The 21026-nt window shown below is 34.4% G+C and overlaps 2 protein-coding genes across 2 annotated transcripts in view; one reads left to right on the plus strand and one right to left on the minus strand.

Annotated features, from left to right (window-relative positions):
* The window catches only part of LOC130826725 (flavonoid 7-O-methyltransferase 1A-like), a 31259-nt gene extending 10436 nt beyond the window's left edge, over positions 1–20823 (plus strand). The window contains exons 6-7 of the mRNA XM_057692288.1: positions 4167–4194; positions 20489–20823. Coding sequence (XP_057548271.1) covers positions 4167–4194; positions 20489–20652 — 192 coding nt within the window. The 3' untranslated portion in view covers positions 20653–20823. The remainder of the gene's footprint in view (positions 1–4166; positions 4195–20488) is intronic.
* On the minus strand, positions 4405–5791 carry LOC130827841 (transcription termination factor MTERF9, chloroplastic-like). The gene has a single exon (XM_057693711.1). It carries the CDS (start codon positions 5714–5716, stop codon positions 4529–4531), a length of 1188 nt encoding a protein of 395 aa, XP_057549694.1. The 5' UTR covers positions 5717–5791; the 3' UTR covers positions 4405–4528.
* Positions 20824–21026: the final 203 nt, after the last annotated feature.

A 21026-nucleotide genomic window follows, 5' to 3' on the forward strand; every position in this document is an offset into this window, starting at 1 on the left:
AAGATGGAGCTTGATCTTATCACTTCTTAAGCCGATAATCATCAACTTTTAAAAAGTCAAGTATTATCTTTTGGAGCTTGGATATCTTTTTCTTTTGGGTAATTGAAGATCTACTTCTTTGAAGCTTGGAACCTTGAAGACTTTCTTTTGGAACTTATTTCCTTAAGTTCTTATTTTTCTATTATTATTCTCTTACTTGATTTAGCACCACCTTCGGAGGAAAATGGTACACATTTTCTTAACTCTCTCATTATGTGATATTTATTTATGGTTACTCGATAATATAAAAGCATGATCAACATGATTTTATTTTAGTCATTTAAACTTTATATGGTAATATTAAAGTTATATCCAGCTTAGTGATATTTTCGTCAAAACAATAATACTTTTGGGACACTCAAAAAAAAAAAAAGTCATATATATGGAAATTTTTGATTAATATGATAATATAGATATATATGAATTTTACTAGTTAAATAAACTTATGTGTTTAAAATGATTTCATATCATCTTGGTGTTTTGATATTTTTTTGTTGGACTCAAGTAATTATAAAGAATTATTAATCGGTTTATCGGTAAAATAGTCAAACAAATTTGTTAAAATGCTTAGCATTGTTTTTCTTGAAAACTCATTTCATATAGATTTTGGACCCTTAATAATTTGTCGGATTATGTTATTTTTATAGTGATGATAGATCCGTTTTACTATTTTACTGGTTATTTGATAAAATATGTTATTAAGTACTTAGCAATATTACCCTTGACTGTTATGATTATTTATGACACAATAATGACTTAGTTTAGCCTCAGGAATCTTAGTATAGCTACGAAAATTTGTTATTTAATTAAATATTAATTTATTAGATACTAGTAATTTGTTTCTACTAAAAGGGTAGAATTGTCAAAAATTTGACTAGTGGAAGTTTGACTTATAAGAATGTAAACTATTTCGGTTTAGAGTCTTGTTTGATATTGCATGATATTGATTGTATGACTCTGATAGTAAGGTAACGTCGAACCATGGACCGGCATGTAAAATCCCGGCGTCCGTGTTAGCCGGCACGTAAAATGCGGTGTCAGACAGGGGGTCCAAGAAAAACCCATCCTGTGAAGTCTCGAGCATAACAGTATTGAGAGGAGTGACGACTCCCACCACAGTTAGGAATTAGGACTACGGTCCTCACCTAACCAGACCCTTACATATATCAGTTGTCATTATTGTTGTGATCTTGTGATGTGCTATGATGGTAAAGCTATGAGGCTTAATTGAACTTGATTAAATAAGCATTAAGGTTACCAAGTATTTAGTAGCAGTAATGAACTTCTGCAAGTATTGAGAATGTAACTTAATGGCTTAGTAAAGGTCAATAATGAGTAATAACCTTCTATATTGTGCTTGATGATTATTTTGTAAGCATGATTTAACTATCGCATCATAAGCTTATTGAGAAAATTGTACTCGGCTTTATCGCTGACCGATTTAATCGGCTGTCATCCGTATTATGGATGACAGTATTTTGCAGGAAAAAAAATTAGCTCAGGTTTCGATCCAGGCCGCAACTTTAATTATTCTATCGAGGACTTAGCTTCAATGATTTTACTTGATGACTATATTGTACTTATGTTTTTTTTATCGTATTTAAGTAAACCTTATTTTATATTTTCTCAGTTGTAAGATATATTTTTACTTATGTTTTGAACATTTTTTTTATTTCAAATGGTTTTTAGCAGTTCGGCGTTTTACACTTCCGCATTATTTATCTTAAGTATAATTATTAATGTTAATTATGTAACGAGAGTGCCGCTCCTGCTACACAAGAAGCCCAGACCCAAGGATGATGGTGCTAGTCCTCACAGAGCTCATAAGAACAGCTGCAAGGTCATATGCTCGTCAGTTTCTGGATAAAGGCTGATTTTAGAATACTTAGGCTATTTTATGTTCTGTTTTATTTCTCTTGTATTGCACGTGTTTTAATAATTAGGCACGGGGTAAGTTATGTTTGTTAAACACCCCAAACTAGCCGTTAGAAAGCTCTATATAAAGGAGCAACCTCATTGTATCATAGATTCAGTTTTTGGTTAATGAAATTTCATTCAAAGTAATTGTGAGCAATTACAAATCTGAGTGTTGTCTTTGTGAGTGAAACAAAGAGAGTATTCAGTTGTTTCCACGAGAATTAAGAGAGTGAGTCTTAATTTGAGTGTGAGGAAGAGTCCAGTGGCTGAGTGAAGGTCAATTGTCTCTATCCACGACATAGAACCATTCTAAGGAATTGTTCTTGTCATCCTTCTGTTTCATACAAACAGAAGGCTTGTTCGTGTTCTTTGTTGTGTCAAGACTGTTCTTGGCATCATTCTTGAAGGTATTCCACGGGTTCTTGGATCAACCATCATCAAATTCGCATCAGTATTATCATATAAACTCCTATTTTAGGATTAATATATGATGATTCACAAATTGAGAGAGATCACGAGAGATCTATTATAATTTGTGAGTGTGATTGTAATTCATCTTATAAAATCTTTGCGATCATAATGAAAATATTTGATCTCGGTGCCGGTGAACGTAGCTATCACATTGATAGTGAATCACGTTAAATCTCTCGTGTCATTTTCTTATTGTTTGCATTGAATTTCTTATTGTTTCATTATTGTTCATCGATTTTGCTTCCGCTGTCGCACAACAATTGGCATCAAGAGCTCAGGTATAAGTCCTTGGAGAGTTTTTGAGTGGAACAATGGCTGGAGATTCTACAATAAGAATCGAGAAATTCACCGGGAAAAATAGCTTTGGGCTATGGCAAATAAAGATGAAGGCTCTGTTGAAACAGCTGGCGTCCGTTGGCTTCAAAGAGTACTACTGCGGGGTCGAAAGACGGGTTAACTGACGGGCAATTAGCAGTAATGGAGGAAAATGCTCATTCTACCATTTTGCTAAGTTTGGATGATCATATCATCACGGAGATCGCTGATCAGGCTACAGCGGTGGAACTATTGATGAAATTGGAGTCATTGTGTATGACTAAGTCGCTGACCAACAAATTATTGCTGAAGCAGTGGTTGTTCAGCCTCCGAATGTAGTCAGGTACTCCCTTATGGGAACATCTTGAAAAACTTAACTCTATTTTACGAAGTTCCCTAGTATGAAGTGCTGCCTTCACTTCTTCTAAGGTCAGTGAGTCTTTACCAACAACAAAAGACTCAACAAAATTCTTATAGCTAGACGGTAGAGACACAAGTAAAATCAACGCAACATCCTCATCATCTATTTTAACATCTAAGTTACGCAAATCTAGTAAAATAGAGTTAAGTTTTTCAAGATGTTCCCGTAAGGGAGTACCTGAGTACATTCGGAGGCTAAACAACCGCTGCTTCAGCAATAATTTGTTGGTCAGCGACTTAGTCATATACAATGACTCCAATTTCATCCATAGTTCCACCGCTGTAGCCTGATCAGCGATCTCCGTGATGATATGATCATCCAAACTTAGCAAAATGATAGAATGAGCTTTTCCTCCATTACTGCTAATTGCCCGTCAGTTAACCCGTCTTCTGACCCCGCAGTAGTACTCTTTGAAGCCAACGGACGCTAGCTGTTTCAACAGAGCCTTCATCTTTATTTGCCATAGTCCGAAGCTATTTTTCCCGGTAAATTTCTCAATTCTTATTGTAGAATCTCCAGCCATTGTTTCACTCAAAAACTCTCCAAGGACTTAAAACCTGAGCTCTTGATGCCAATTGTTGTGCGATAGCGGAAGAAAAATCGATGAACAATAATGAAAAAATAAGAAATTCAATGCAAACAATAAGAAAATGACACGAGAGATTTAACGTGGTTCACTATCAATGTGACAGCTACGTCCACCAGCACCGAGATCAAATATTTCACTATAATTGCAAAGATTTTACAAGATGAATTCCAATCACATTCACAAATTATAATAGCTCTCTTGTGATCTCTCTCAATTTGTGAATCATGATCCCTAGAGCTTGTGATCTCTCTCAATTTGTGAATCATGAATCCCTAGAGCTAACAAGAGGGGATATATATAATAAAACCATCTTGAAAGACAACTTGGGGTCTAAGTAACCACAATAACCGACCACAAATAAAGGTAACCGTCCCAAAAGGCACCTCTCGTGAAAAGAAACTGCAATTACGCGAGCCACGAAGTGGAAACAGAACGCACTCTGCGCCCCGCGGACTGAGGCAGCAGCCTCTCCGCACCCCGCGGTGTTCTACGCGCCCCGGAGAGGTCCTCTTCGACCCACACTCATCTTCTTTAATGGTGCTATCTAGTTTGAGTCACCATTAACAACAATAAAAAACAAGCATTTGACAATACAAATAATTAGCTACAAGAATCAACACAAATAGAAAAATTTTAATCAATTTCTCAGCAGTTGGCACTTAGCAAATGCCAAAATCACCAAAATAAAAATTGCATACTATGTCCTTTGAATTTGCTACAACGTTATAACAAATTCAAAGGAAACAAAGGGAGTTTTTTGTACACTTATGCTACCATCAAACAACATCAGAATTCAGTTTTGACAATTCCACAGTTAACGTCTCCAAACTCATATTCGCTTGTTTGCAATAAACTTCATGGACTTCCTTGAACGGTAGCACAAACTTCTTCACAAAGTTGGACTCGCTCAATTTTATGGCCCTATCAAGATAGTACTCCTTAATGAAACCTTTCTCCTTTAAGACTACAAGGAACTTGTGCCTAGGTACTATTCTCTTGTCCAAGCTCAATCCTAAAAGAAAAAACTTCTTACTAAAGTCCTTCGACTCATAACCAAGCTTAGTCATGAAAAAATCCAACTTAATCTTGATCAGAGCTTCAGAAAGTGCAAACGTTAAAGGAGCATTCCTACAAAGGGTTACAATATCCAGCTCTGTCCACCCAAAGTTTTTAAAAATCTGTATTTTTGACTCGAATTTCTCCACCGAAATGCTCTTTAATAAATGAACTCCCAACATGAATTTTGGAGAATTTCTAGAAATCCCCATTTTATTTTCAACTCTAGCCACTGCATCCTCAAAAAATTTGGTATTTCGGAAAAATGGGTATGCTACCTTTAATATTTGTCTTCTAATCAAATCAATGTTGATCCCATAATTCCTTAACAAAGCTACATTTGGCACCAAAGTTTTGGAAACACTATTAAGCCTAAATTGACGCGATTTCTTTAAAATTAAACTCACTTCATAATCATTACCCATTATTTCCTTTAATGCTTGAATTGAGGGAATAATGGCAGTATTTAATCCATGGAAAAGTACACGAGGATTCGTCTTGATCAAACCAACAAAATCAGACCCAGAAAAACCCAAACTAATAAAATATTCAGTCTTAGGTTTTAGGTTTTTGTCGACTTTGGCTAGCAAAATGTCAGGCACAGAACAAATTGTATTTTTTATATGCAATAATTCAACACCAATTTGTGTATAATAAGCAACAACTGAATCAGCATTTTTACACATATTGAAGTCATTGAAATTTTTTGCACCTCTAGTTTGACGATTGCGAGCTAATTTGGTGGAAATAGAGAGAGCTTGTCCGCTGGAAAAACCTAGAGATTCTACTAAATAATTGACAAACTCTTGGTTGTTTGAGGTTGAAGTTGAAAACAGTTGAAAATGGCGGAAAGACTGGATGAAGTAGAGTGGTTGGACGCCATTGCAGAAGCTACGAAGCTTTAGCATCTTGTCAAACACGGCTTTCTTTTGTTCTCTTAATTTGGTTTAGGGTTTATAGTTTCTTTAGACAAAATAAATGAAATTTAAATTTTAGGGTTTACTATTGTGCAAAAGAGAATTTTAGTAAAAGATATTGGGCATAGAAATTAATCTAGGTAGTTGTTAATACTTTAATGAGATTAAAATTTTTATTTAAGTGTCAAATTTTTGATAAAATTATGATAAAATTATGATAGTTTAAGTAAGTTTAATTGTACATATTAATATTTATTACGAAATAATAAGTACTAAATTGGCTAATTAATTGGGACGAGTATACTACTATTCACTAGGATAATGCATAGTGGTAATCATAATAAATGTAGCTATTTTAAACATGATCATGTCTTGTTTTGGTTTTTTTTTTTCAAATTTTAATAAATTTTAATATTTTAACTCAATAAATGTATTTTTTGATCTGTGTGTCAAAAGTAAATTGACTAGTTATCTAACACGAGTATACTAGTAGCCAATAAGGTAATCCATAGACACTCAACATATATGAGCTATTAAGGAATACAATTATCAGCATATGAACTTTAATTTTAATTTATGTGTCGAAAATAAATTAAATATACTAGTAGCTAATGCCTAATAAGGTAATCCATTAACGTTCATCATATATAAAGTATTTAAGAATACATTTATTAGCATATAAATTTTTTATTTTAAAATGTCTTACCGATATTCGGTGTTTGGTAGCTCCCTATGAAATTAGACTACAAATTTACAAAGAGTGCTTAATGACATTCCTTGGAAAGTGTTAGGTAATTCAATTTTGATGTCTAAAAATCTACATTTTTGTTCTTAATATTTTGGATTTGGGTAATTTTCTTAATAATATTGTGGATACAAGTATTGAATTTGGATTTCTAGCTTTTTAAGAAATGTGTTATTGGATATTTGACATGCTTTGTTCCACATTGTTTCTATCTCTTATTTGAAGATGAACTAATAGCTCAAAATCAACATTTGTTTTGCTGGAGAAGCAATTTGCAAAAAGGCTATCTTTGTCTTTGATTTAGATTCACTTGGATTATGTAATTTGAAATTGATTTGTCATATACTCCTTTGTATCATGTAATTTGCTATACACATATGAATTGGTAGTTTTTCATTTTGCCATTTGGTTATGAGGAGAAAGACCAAATATGGATGAAAATTGAGAGGGTGTCCAGTCATTTTCAAAGCAAATGTAGCAAATTTAATGAGATAGACCGGAAATTGTTGTAAATTTGGGAGGCGGGGATGTGCTTCTCAATGGTTATTAATCAATGGATTCATTGTTATTTCTAAATAGGAAAAGGGTCATCTTTGATATTTAATTTATAGTTGGGGTATGCGGATCATGGAATATGACCAAAACGGTTGTTTTGATCCAATATCCCGTCAAAAGTATTCATCAAATTTAGAATGTGTAGCCTCCCTTCAACATCCTACACATTTTGGAAGATAATGATGGGCAAAGGGATTATATGAATAATTTATGATTATTAGCTTGTAATATTTTTGGTTGGAGGAAAGGGGTGGAGGTCATAGTGAGCCAGTAATGCGTGCAAGTAATGATTGATACAAGAATGCATTTAAACCTTCCAAGATTAAGATCAAGACTGATCTTGATCAGAAAGTCACACAAAAATGCTTCCTGTTTTGAGTAAATAGAAGGTGGCAAGAACAATTCTGATGAATGGTTCAAGGCAATTTACTTGAAGGAATTTTATTGAACAATCTGAATTCTTGATACAAATATGGGTGTCCCTTTATATAGGACTCTAACGGCTAGTTTAGGTGCCTAACAACCATAACTACCTCCGTGCCAAATTATTAAAGCGTGTGTAATACATGGAAATTTAAACAGAAATGCAAAATAGCCTTATTACCATTGAACTCAGCCTTTATCAGAAAACTGGTGAGCACATGACCTTGCAGCTGTTCTCGTGGGTTCTGTGAGGGTTATCAGCATCGTCCTTGGGTCTGGGCTTCTTGGTCCATGTATAAAGATGCCTTCCTCTGAATTTCCACGTTCATTCATGCACCGGGTTGGGCTCTCAATGGCTCGCAAGGTGGGCTGGCAGGCAGTCTGTTGCTCTGTTTGTTCTGTTGTTTGTGGGCTTTGATTCAGTCTTCTGTTCTATCTGGCTGCTGTTGGGAGGCTTCCCTTTGATCCTTCTTGATCTTGCCATGCTTCTATGTTGATGTTTAGTCCATTTTGAAGGTGATCTTCCTTAATCCTCCAACGAAAGTCAGCAAGTTCATTAGGCTTAGTAGGCTTAGCAAGTATATTAATCCAATTATGTTCTTCTTGTTTGTTATTGGATTGTAGGTTGCCCATAATTGGATCATCCCCTCCTTCTTCAAGCAGAATTTTCCCCAATTTTGTGGTGCCTTCATGCCTTTTTAAGTCACCAATATTGAAAGCCTCAGAGACCCCATAGATATCCAGGAGATTCAAATGTATCCACACTATGTTTCCTTCTTTAAATCCCTTATGCTTGCTGTCTTTGTTTGTTATGGCACTGTATCGTTCCTTTCCTTTGATGATATTTATTTTGATTTTTTCCTGTAGTTGCAGCATCCTTACAGCCTGTTGTTTACCATCTGTATGATACCTGCAATGAGAAGGAATGCCAGCTAGTGAAGTGGTCATTAAAGGATTCACTCCACATACACTCTCAAAGGGAGAATATGGACTTTCTAGGTTTAATTCAACATCTTCCACATTCAAGGGTTTAATCAACTCAGGAGCTAATGCTTTGGTCTCTAATAACTCCAAGGCTTTGGGATGATGTTGGTCATGATCCTCACTAATTTTCTTGGTGAATTGAAGCACACATTCTCTCCCATTCTGTACTCCGTTGTAACAGTCTCTCTTGTTAAGGATATAGCTTGCTTTCTTCTGTTTTCAAGGAGTGGAAATGATCTTATATGGAGGTAGGGGTATAAGGTCTTCAGTTTCCCCCTATGGTTGATGGTATAGATGTTGGTAAACCCGTCATGTACTGAATGTTTGTCATGCTGCCACGGTCTTCCCAAAAGTATGTGACACGCATTCATATCTAAGACATCACAAAGCATCTCATCATTGTAGGATCCTATGGAAAAGTTGAGTAAGCATTGCTTCCTTACAAAGCCCTCAGCCTTACTGTCCAACCATCGTAACTTATATGGATTAGGGTGGTCTTGAGTGTTCATTTTCAGGTCCTGCACTAACTGATGGCTCACACAGTTGGTCTTGCTACCCCCATCAATTATAAGGTCACACACTCTATCCTGAACCCTACATTTGGTCTGGAATATTCTTTCCCTTTGATCAGTTTTCTTTCCCCTTGGTGTGGTATGGAAGTTTTCTCTTACAAGCAAATGGTAGTTGCCTTCTTCAGGGTATAACTGCTCTCTGCTCTCTTCCTCTGACTCACTGCCCTCCGTATTCCCTGGTTCAGTTCTTTGAAGGGTGCCCAGATTGGTCAAGATGTAGGAACCTTCTGGTTCATCTGTGGGTGTTGGTGGGAGTATAACCTTCTCCTCTCCATCCCTAGCTACTAACATAGCTCTGGGTCCCCTTTCCCTACTGTGAATCTCAGTCCACTCTATGTTAGTGAAAGCTCTTGCATTAGGACACTCATTCCTATAGTGACCATGGCCATGACATTTAAAACACATGACATCCTTCATAGGTACGTTGGGTCTGTCCTTGGTTCTGTTGAGTACTACTGGATTAGTGTTTTTGTTAGTTGAGCTGGTACCTATTCCCACATTTGCTGTATTACCTACTGTGTTAAGCTTAGGAAGGGTAGACTCAAGTGGCTGGGCATAGGTATTCCTTTTCTTAGAGTATTTTTCATAAGTGAGTGCACTACTACAGGCTGTGTCAAGAGTCAAATGCTGCATCTGTAACAGGCTCAAATTTCTTAATCTAAATCTTCCGATTAATTATTCCAAAATTTCTTTTCGAATTCCTTATCCTTTGGTTATCTAATTCAAATCACCTTTAATTCCTAAACCTTATTCCGATTTTTGTAATTTCTTCCAAATATTAAACTTAAAAATATATATATATTCTTAAATTTCTTTATAAGCACTAAAATATTATTTTATTATTTTATACTACGAAAAGTAAAATTTTAATATTATATTTACGGTTTTATTAAAACGTTACGTTTCAATCTCGTTTCCTTAAACTAACTTTACTACTTATCATTTTAACTTTACAACTTTGATTTAATTATTTTATACCTAAAAATTAACTATATTTTTCTTATTAACTTTAAGTATAGTTTTAACTAAAATTTTCTAAGTAAACTATCATATTTTCATAATCAAACCTTAATCATACTTTCCCATTAATCTAAAACATTTCACTAGCATAAACTAGAACAAAAATTTGATGAACCAAAAACCTTTTTACATCAATCCATAATGTTCATCACTTACACAAGCTATCACCACTTCCTTACACAAGTTAACCTTCTTAGACACTCCAACTCTTACACATCCACTTACACACTCCAACTCTTACACATTTACTTACACACTCTAAATCACTTACACAAATTAACCTTCTTTTTCATACAATCTTATGAACTAAAAAGTTGCCCAAAACCCATTATAAATACCCCTCCTTAGCCATGAGATCACTTGCACCCCCATCATCAAATCTTTCTACCATTCTTTCTTATATCTTCACTTCATTAACATCTTACTAACTTTATACCCTTTTTATTTGTTGAAGAATCAAATGAAGATGGAGCTTGATCTTGTCACTTCTTAAGCCAATAATCATCAACTTTTAAAAAGTCAAGTATTATCTTTTGGAGCTTGGATATCATTTTCTTTTGGGTAATTGAAGATCTACTTCTTTGAAGCTTGGAACCTTGAAGACTTTCTTTTGGAGCTTATTTCCTTAAGTTCTTATTTTCCTATTATTATTCTCTTACTTGGTTTAGCATCACCTTCGGAGGAAAATGGTACACATTTTCTTAACTCTCTCGTTATGTGATATTTATTTATGGTTACTCGATAATATAAAAGCATGATCAATATGATTTTATTTTAGTCATTTAAACTTTACATGGTAATATTAAAGTTATATCCAGTTTAGTGATATTTTCGTCAAAACAATAATACTTTTGGGACACTCGAAAAAAAAAGTCATATATATGGAAATTTTTGATTAATATGATAATATAGATATATATGAATTTTACGAGTTAAATAAACTTATGTGTTTAAAATGATTCCATATCATCTTGGTGTTTTGATAATTTTTTTTTATTGGACTCAAGTAATTATAAAGAATTATTAATCGGTTTAATGGTAAAATAGTCAAACAAATTTGTTAAAATGCTTAGCGTTGTTTTTCTCGTAAACTCATTTCATTTAGATTTTGGACCTTTAATAACTTGTCGGATTATGTTTTTTTTATAGTTATGATAGATCCGTTTTACTATTTAACTGATTATTTGATAAAATACGTTATTAATATTACTCTTGACTTTTATGATTATTTATGACATAATAATGACTTAGTTTAGCCTCAGGAATCTTAGTATAGCTACGAAAATTTGTTATTTAATTTATATTAATTTATTAGATACTAGTAATTTGTTTCTATTAAAAGGGTAGAATTGTCAAAATTTTGACTAGTGGAAGTTTGACTTATAAGAATGTAAACTATTTCGGTTTAGAGTCTTGTTTGATATTGCATGATATTGATTGTATGACTCTGATAGTAAGGTAACGTCGAACCATGGACCGGCATGTAAAATCCCGGCGTCCGTGTTAGCCGGCACGTAAAATGCGGTGTCAGACAGGGGGTCCAAGAAAAACCCATCCTGTGAAGTCTCGAGCATAACAGTATTGAGAGGAGTGACGACTCCCACCACAGTTAGGGTTTAGGACTACGGTCCTCACCTAACCAGACCCTTACATATATCAGTTGTCATTATTGTTGTGATCTTGTGATGTGCTATGATGGTAAAGCTATGAGGCTTAATTGAACTTGATTAAATAAGCATTAAGGTTACCAAATATTTAGTAGCAGTAATGAACTTCTGCAAGTATTGAGAATGTAACTTAATGGCTTAGTAAAGGTCAATAATGAGTAATAATCTTCTATATTGTGCTTGATGATTATTCTAAGCATGATTTAACTATCGCATCATAAGCTTGTTGAGAAAATTGTACTCGGCTTTATCGCTGACCGATTTAATCGGCTGTCATCCATATTATGGATGACAGTATTTTGCGGGAAAATTTAGCTCAGGTTTCGATCCAGGCCGCAACTTTAATTATTCTATCGAGGACTTAGCTTCAATGATTTTACTTGATGACTATATTGTACTTATGTTTTTTTTTTATCGTATTTAAGTAAACCTAATTTATATTTTCTCAGTTGTAACATATATTTTTTACTTATGTTTTGAACGATTTTTTTTTATTTCAAATGGTTTTTAGCAATTCGGCGTTTTACACTTCCGCATTATTTATCTTAAGTATAATTATTAATGCTAATTATGTATCGAGAGTGCCGCTCCTGCTACAGCATCACCTCAAGCTTTTCCCTCAAGTCCTCTCTCAGGTCTCCTACGAACTTCCCTATCTTCATTTCTTCTGGTTCATTAACATCACACTGAACAGATAGTCTTTCCCACTCTTGGATGTAATCAGATACGGTTTTACTTTCTTGTCTAAGTGTGCTCCACTGCACAAAGAGGTGTTGCCTATAGGATGAAGGTACATACTTATTTCTGAGGTGTTTCTTCAGCTTAGCCCAGGTGTTAATCCTCTTCCTGTTCTCCCTCCTTCTTTGTTTCTGAACTCTCTCAAGCCATATGGCTGCTAGCTTGGTTAATTTGATCTTAGCTAGTTTATACTGCTGTTCTTCAGAGGTTTCTTTGAATTCAAAGTACCTTTCCAGCCCAGCTTCCCACTCCAAGTAATCCTCAGGTTTGTGGGATGTTCCCCCAAACTCAGAAACATTTATCCTAAGTGTTTTGTCCTCTGTGTTTCTTTCGTGATTGTGTTCAGGCGTTCCTCTTTCCTGTTGGTTCACCTCAAGTCTAGCCACAGTGTGTGTAAGTTATTGAATGGCAAGAGCCATTTCAGCAAATCTCTCATCTGTGTTCATGTTGTCCTTAATACAACAATGCAAGAATCTTTCAGAAACAAAAACAAACGCACAAATACAAAATCCTAATTTTTCAGAATAAATTTCTTGAATCAGATTATTACATCAATTTTCTCAGGGCAAACGTGATGTCCAATTGTTCACAAACAAAATCTATCAATTCCAATCAAATATCACATTCACAACAATCAGGAATTAAAATACACGAATTAGAATTGTATATATCAATTTTCTCAGCGAAAACGTATTGTTCGATTGTTTAAAACACAAATATCGTCAAATTCCTATCAGGCATTACATTCAAGACATTCAATAATTGAGTTTAATGAATTAATTGATAAAATTTGATATGTATAATGACTTCAGAAATGAATTATCAAAAAACAAATTAATGCAGCGGTCTAGGATTCTACCGAGATTAATTAGACCTCCTACGACCCAACCAGCTAAACATTTCAGTACTCATTAACATTCGTACAATTTAATCAACATATCACTTACCTTTTTCATAACATGTATTTTAGTTTTTGTGGGACCCATACCCAGCGAAAGCCTATGCAGCTGTACCCGAACACTCGGGGATTCATTCCGGGGCGTGGAGGGCTTCTGTGCCACTCATATGCTTCGACATTGTCGAAATACATCTACCAGAGCGCGTAATGTGCCAATATGGGTTGGTACAAGGCATTCCACCGCCTTGTGACACTGAACCCCAGCTGCACCTAATTTCGCGAAGAAATCAAGCCGGGACAAACTGGATGGAGATCAACGGGGGCCACATCGCTCGTTGGGATCATAGACTTGAGCTGCTGACACAAGGTGCGCCGATCGATGTTGTTGGCGCACCTACTACACCTGACTATATGCCGTGGTTCCTCTCCATCACGCGCCGATGGATGACACCACGTGCCATCTTGGAAGCAGCACATTACGCACCTGCTGCTAGGGGTGTTCAAAAATATCCGTATCCGAAAACCCGATCCGAAAACTCGCTTTCCGATTTTTAAAAGCGGATAAATTACCCGGTTTCCAAAATTCGGATAAACCGGGTCGGGTACCCGGTTTTAAAACCGGGTATTCGGGACGGATACGGATCGCGAATTTAGGAAAATCGGGTACCCGGTATCCGGTTTTTTTTTTCTTTTTTTTTTAAATATAAAAAGACAAATTGAAAACCCTAAAATCAGATTCCTTCTAAGTTCTACCTTGGGCCGCCTTCTATTCCAGTCTTCTTCCTTCTTCTTCCTCTAATTCGCCATTCGATTCCTTCTTCTTCCTTCTTCATTCTTGCTACTTGCCTTGTTCCTCCTTCACCATTCACGCCTTTATCTTTAATTGGGTAAGTTTGTTTCAATATTTTTGCCATGTTCTTCTTCAGTCGTTATTCTTCTTCTTCTTTAGTATGTATTTAATTTTTTTTTTTTGCCATTTTCGATTTCGATTTCATTATCTTAAGTTGTAACAAAACAGAATTTGATTTCAGAATTTGTTTCAGAATTTCAGATTTCGATTTCATGTAACAAAACAGAGTTTGTTTCAGAATTTCGATTTCGATTTCATGTAACAAAGCAGAATTTCCGATTTTCAGTACTTATTTAATTTTTTTTTTGCCATTTTCGATTTGAAAACAGATTTAATCTGCCATTTTCCGTATTGAATTGAAGATCTACATGGATTCCTACCCATCGGTTCCACCATCTAGATTTTCGGTAGTTCTTTTAGTTCTTTATCAATTGTTCAAAATTCTGATATTTATTCTGATTTTCTGTATTTATGATGTGATATTCTGTTTTGGTTCATGTAAGTTGTGAGTTGATTGTGAATTGATTGTGTACAACTAATGAATGAACTGTGATGAACTGATTGTGATTGGGAATTACATTTGGAGAAAATAATTGATTGGGAATCACTGAATTGTGATGAACTGATGAATGAACTGATTGAAATTGATTCATGTAAGTTGTGAGTTGTGATTACTGATTGTGTTAGCTGAAAGGTCTTGGATGAAATGATGATGAACTGATTGTGAATTGATTGTGTACAACTAATGAATGAACTGTGATGAACTGATTGTGATTGGGAATTACATTTGGAGAAAATAATTGATTGGGAATCACTGAATTGTGATGAACTGATTGAAATTGATTCATGTAAGTTGTGAGTTGTGATTACTGATTGTGTTAGCTGAAAGGTCTTGGATGAAATGATGATGAACTGATTGTGAATTAATCCTTTAACCTTATATTGTTCGACTGTTCGTGCTCTTGGTTTAGGTAATGCATTAACTTTGGAGCATCCGGAAGTCATAATCGATGAAACTCTTGACGCCGTTGAAGATGAGTATTGGAGCCTGAAGTTTAAACTTATAAATTTTAATAGTTTATGGAATTATGAATTTGAGGAATTGTGGTTGTATTTTAATTAACTAATGCTTGTATTTTAATAGTTTATGACTAAGTTAGTTAAGTATTTTAATATTATTTGAATTATATGTTTAAAAAATTGTTAAAAGAATTAAGAAAAAAAAAATTAAATAAACAAAACCGGGTACCCGGTTTTCGACCCGGTTTAAACCGGGTCGGATCCGGAATACAATTTTAGCTATCCGGAAAACCGGGTACCCGATTTTTCGGAACCGGGTCGACCCGGTATCCGGTTTTGAACACCCCTACCTGCTGCGCCTACGATGACCCAATTTGTTAGTCTTCATTTGCATTTATTTGATTAAGTTGCCAATTAAATAATAAAATGTTACATTATCTAAATATTAATTGCAAGCACAAGGTGCGGCAAACGTGATGCAGTACAGCCAGGAGGAGCCGGTGAGGGAGATTGCGCATGGCATGCTGTTCGGCTCGCAGTTCCAGCACTTCATACCGGAAGTCGCTGCACAGCACTCACCAACTACCTCCCATACGCACATGGCATGCTCTCCTTCTTATGACTACCATTTGAAGGAGATGGATCATTCATATCCTGTTGACGCTGCGGGGACCTTGCAGGCTGGGCCATCACAGTACCAGTCCCCTCCACTGCCAGAGCGTCACGCGAACGCCTCTTTCTATCGTAGGAGGCAAAGGAGACCAACTCAGTTGGATAAGGTAGATGAGGGTTCGTGAGCGTTAACGATTACCTTTTGTGTATTTGGATCGACTATGTACATATATATATATATATTTTAATTGACTTGTATATTTTACACATTTGTATATATTTTGAGTATATACATGTTTAATTACTTTATCATAGCCTCCAAACTTTGACTTATGAATGATCGAAGTTTTGGCGATGAACCATGCCGCCTTAAAGATACATCGACTTGTAATTACCTATTCTAATGTCTCTAGTGTAATTACAACAAACAACAACTCAAAAATAAAAGAAAAAAAAAATTAATTAGCTGTTTGCAGTTAGTAACTGCGAACAGCTACAAAAGACAAAATAGCTGTTCGCAGTTAGTAACTGCGAACAGCTGTTTTGTCTTTTATAGCTGTTCGCAGTTACTAACTGCGAACAGTTGTTTTGTCTTTTATAACTGTTCGAAGTTAGTAACTGCGAACAGCTCCAAACCATAGGTCTTGGGTTTTCACGCTTAGTTTTGAAAAAAAGATTGAATTATCGTTTATTCAATTAATTTTTTTTTTCGCTCACCTATTTCAAAAATTCACAAAAAAACATGCCATTGGACCCTTATTGAGCTGAAGTTTTCACAAAACGCACAACTCACAACTCACAAGCAACATATACCTGGAAGTAAAATAACAATCACATATTCTTCTTTGCGGAATAACAAATAAATAAATAAAAAAAACGTAAAAAAATGAGTTAACATCAATTCACAATCCTATCAATTCACAAGAATCTTTCAGAAACAAAAACAAACGCACAAATACAAACTCCTAATTTTTTAGAATATCGTCAAATACAAGTATTGTTCGATTGTTTAAAACACAAATATCGTCAAATTCCTATCAGGCATTACATTCAAGACATTCAATAATTGAGTTTAATGAATTAATTGATAAAATTTGATATGTATAATGACTTCAGAAATGAATTATCAGAAAACAAATTAATGCACATTCATCAATACGATAAACAGATTTTCAGAAATTCTTATCCCACAATCAAATTCGTACAATGACAAGATATAATCTGTATTCCTTAATCATAAACGAGTTATTAACAAAGAAAGATTGAATTCGTACCTGTGTTTGCAAAATTGAAACAAAATTGCACAATACCTGATTCTCTGATCACTTTTACCAGAACGTGTGGATTGATCTGTTACCTGGCTTTCCTTATCTCCTTTTGCTCGTGTCCCTTCTCAGAACACAGCTCTGATACCAAGTTGATGCGCGCAAGTAATGATTGATCCAAGAATGCACTTAAACCTTCCAAGATTTAGATTAAGACTGATCTTGATCAGAAAGTCACACAAAAATGCCTCCTGTTCTGAGTAATCAAAAGGTGGCAAGAACAATTCTGATGAATGGTTCTACGCCTTAGATAGAAACAAATTGGCTTTTAACAACCAATTGGCCTCTTCCTCACATTGAGATTAAGATTCACTCTCTTAATCCTCGTGGAATAAATCGAATGCACCCTTTGTTTCACTCACAAGAACCCACCCAGGTAAAGGAAAATGCAAGGCAATTTACTTGAAGGAATTTTATCGAACAATCTGAATTCTTGATACAAATGTGGGTGTCCCTTTATATAGGACTCTAACGGCTAGTTTAGGTGCCTAACAACCATAACTACCTCTGTGCCAAATTATTAAAGCGCGTGCAATACATGGGAATTAAAACAGAAATGCAAAATAGCCTTATTACAATTGAACTCAGCCTTTATCCAAGTCTTTCCTTCATAATTATGCTTCTGTTTTAATGAGATTCTTTCATTTCTCCCCTATTATTTTGCTACAAAGTTATTTTATAGAAAAGTTTCTATCGCTTTTTTTTTTAATTTTTTTTATTCTTATACATCTACATTTCAACAAATGGTTCCATCTTTTTTAATTTATGTGTAAAATTATATTGTTGTAATTTATTAGAAACGCTTGGAGTAATATTATTGTGATTTTAAGTTTTATTTATATATATGTAGCTTTATTTATTTTAATACCAATCAACTATAATTTTAATGTATCAAATTTAGAATAAAGCAAAAGCAATGAGATTGATTTGTAATCCCTCCATCACTGTTTGACTTACTTACAAGTTACAAATGACAGTAAAATTAAAGAGTCAAATATAATGAGTTAAAATGGTAAGGTATTTAAAAGTTATCAATAAAGAAAATAAAAGTAGTAAATCTATTTTCAAAAATAAAAATTGTGTAAAATGAGAGAAACAACTCAAAATAAGAAATGATACTAAATGAATGACACGTAGCAAGTAAACTTATACTTATTGTCACTCTCAGTTTACATTAATTTTCATTTTAATTGGTCCCAATAATTTTGTACCATTTTTTTTTTGTCATGATCTCACTCTTCTTTTTTAATCTCATCAAATTTATATTATATCTCCATCTTAACCAATCATCTTTATTATTTACTTATTTCTTGTCGAATTCGCTAAATCAATTTCTCTTTCCACTAAATTTTAATTATTTTACTAAGAAACTCCCAAGTCTCAAATTAATGGGCCCCATTAGCATTAAAAGGCAAAAGTTGTAAAACAAAAAAACTTGCCGTTGGGCCCTTATTGAGCTGAATTTTTCACAAAACGCACAACGCACAACTCACAACTCACAAGCAACATATACCTGGAAGTAAAATAACAATCACATATTCTTCTTGCAAATGGTATAAAAACCTCGGTCATGAAGTTGTGGTAGTATAAATTTGGAAAATGATTACAACATATTATATGATGATGTTTTACATGAGTCATTAGCAAAAATTTTTATTTACGTTATGTAGCAAATTTAAAAGGGCGAACTAGTATTAAGATAGTACCCATCACACATGACATGAAAAGAACTTGACATGAGAATCAAATATGTATCAGAGAATGTTGTAGCAAATGTATTCATTTTTAATGAGATAGACTGGAAAATATTGTAAATTTGGGAGGCGGGGATTAGAATCTAATTGGTTTTTAATCAATGGATTCATTGTTTTTTCTAAATAGGAAAAGGGTCATCTTTGATATTTAATTTATAGTTGGGGTATACGGATCATGGAATATGACCAAAACGGTTATTTTGATCTAATATCCCTTCAAAAGTATCCATCAAATTCAGAATGTGTAGCCTCCCTTCAACATCCTACACATTTTGGAAGATAATGAGGGGCAAAGGGATTGTATGAATAATTTATGATTATTAGCTTGTAATATTTTTGGCTGGAGGAAGGGGGTGGAGGTCATAGTGAGCCAGTGATGCGTGCAAGTGATGATTGATCCAAGAATGCACTTAACTCTTCCAAGATTAAGATCAATACTGATCTTGATCAGAAAGTCACACAAAAATGCCTCCTGTTCTGGGTAAACAGAAGGTGGCAAGAACAATTCTGATGAATGGTTCTACACCTTGGATAGAAACAAATTGGCCTTTAACAACCAATTGGCCTCTTCCTCACACTGAGAATAAGATTCACTCTCTTAATCCTCGTGGAATAAACCGAATGTACCCTTTGTTTCACTCACAAAGAACCCACCCAGGCAAAGGAAATTGCAAGGCAATTTACTAGAAGGAATTTTATTGAACAATCTGAATTCTTGATACAAATGTGGGTGTCCCTTTATATAGGACTCCAACGAAAGTCAGTAAGTTCATTAGGCTTAGTAGGCTTAGCTAGTATATTGATCCAATTATGTTCTTGTTTGTTATTGGATTCTAGGTTGTCCATAATTGGATCAGCCAGCCATGCAAAATCCATCGTGTTAAACGTTGGCTTGTACTCATGAACTTATGAATATGATGCTCGTTTATCTCATATATCGAGTGACAAATATTTTATTTAGACTATTGACTCTTAAAATTAGGAGATTTAAACAATTTCTCTTGTGGACTTTGTAGAGTTTCTCCATGTGAAACCAGGGAAAGGGGCTGTTTTGTGAGGACTAAAATGCAAAATTATGTGACTGGGAACACAGTTGAGAAAACCTTTCGAGCTGGAGTTGCAGTATGTTTTCTGATATTGTGTATTGAATTTGTGGCTGTACTACTAAAAATTTTTCTATTCGTTTGGGGAGGGGTAGGTGCATTGGTTTTTGACACCATTTTACTGCATTAGTCATGTGATCAAGGAATAAAAAGCTCAAAATAGGCTTCATACACTGAGCCAACGATATAATCTTTAATGCATCACTATCATTCAAAATAATTCTAATTAGTGCAATGGAGTTTGTAGATGCAGAAACTATGACATACTACGTACTGTGTGCCCTTATCAGTCCTGAATGGGGTTTGGTAGTAACATTTCTTCATGGGTATAGGTTGATTTGCTTATAGGGTAGTAGCATGTGTCAATTTGATAGCGGGCAGACCTCTTTCCTCCTACATAATCTGTTTGTTATTTGAGGTCGAGGGGCTTCCCTTAAAAAGGAAGGGGAGGGTTTTTACTTTATTATTGATATGGTGGTGAAGGCCAACAATGATATATACTCAACTTCTATTCGATATGGAAATGATGAATCTTACCAATGGTGGAAGGGAGAGAAAAGAAAATGAATGGAAACAACTTTTCTTAAGTTCTGGTTTTAATAATTATAATAATTATCCAATACTAGGGCTAAGATCAATTATCCAAGTCTTTCCTTCATAATTATGCTTTTGTTTTAATGAGATTCTTTCATTTCTCCCATATTATTTTGCTACAAAGTTATTTTGTAGAAAAGTTTATATTGCTTTTTTTTTTTTTTTAATTTTTTTTATTCTTATACATATACATTTCAACAAATGGTTCCATCTTTTTTAATTTATGTGTAAAATTATATTGTTGTAATTTATTAAAAACGCTCGGAGTAATATTATTGTGATTTTAAGATTTATTTATATATATGTAGCTTTATTTATTTTAATACCAATCAACTATAATTTTAATGTATCAAATTTAGAATAAAGCAAAAGCAATGAGATTGATTTGTAATCCCTCCATCCCTGTTTGCCTTACTTACAAGTTACAAATGACAGTGAAAT

This window comes from Amaranthus tricolor, chromosome 11, assembly GCF_026212465.1.
Source record: "Amaranthus tricolor cultivar Red isolate AtriRed21 chromosome 11, ASM2621246v1, whole genome shotgun sequence".
Lineage (NCBI taxonomy): Eukaryota > Viridiplantae > Streptophyta > Magnoliopsida > Caryophyllales > Amaranthaceae > Amaranthus > Amaranthus tricolor.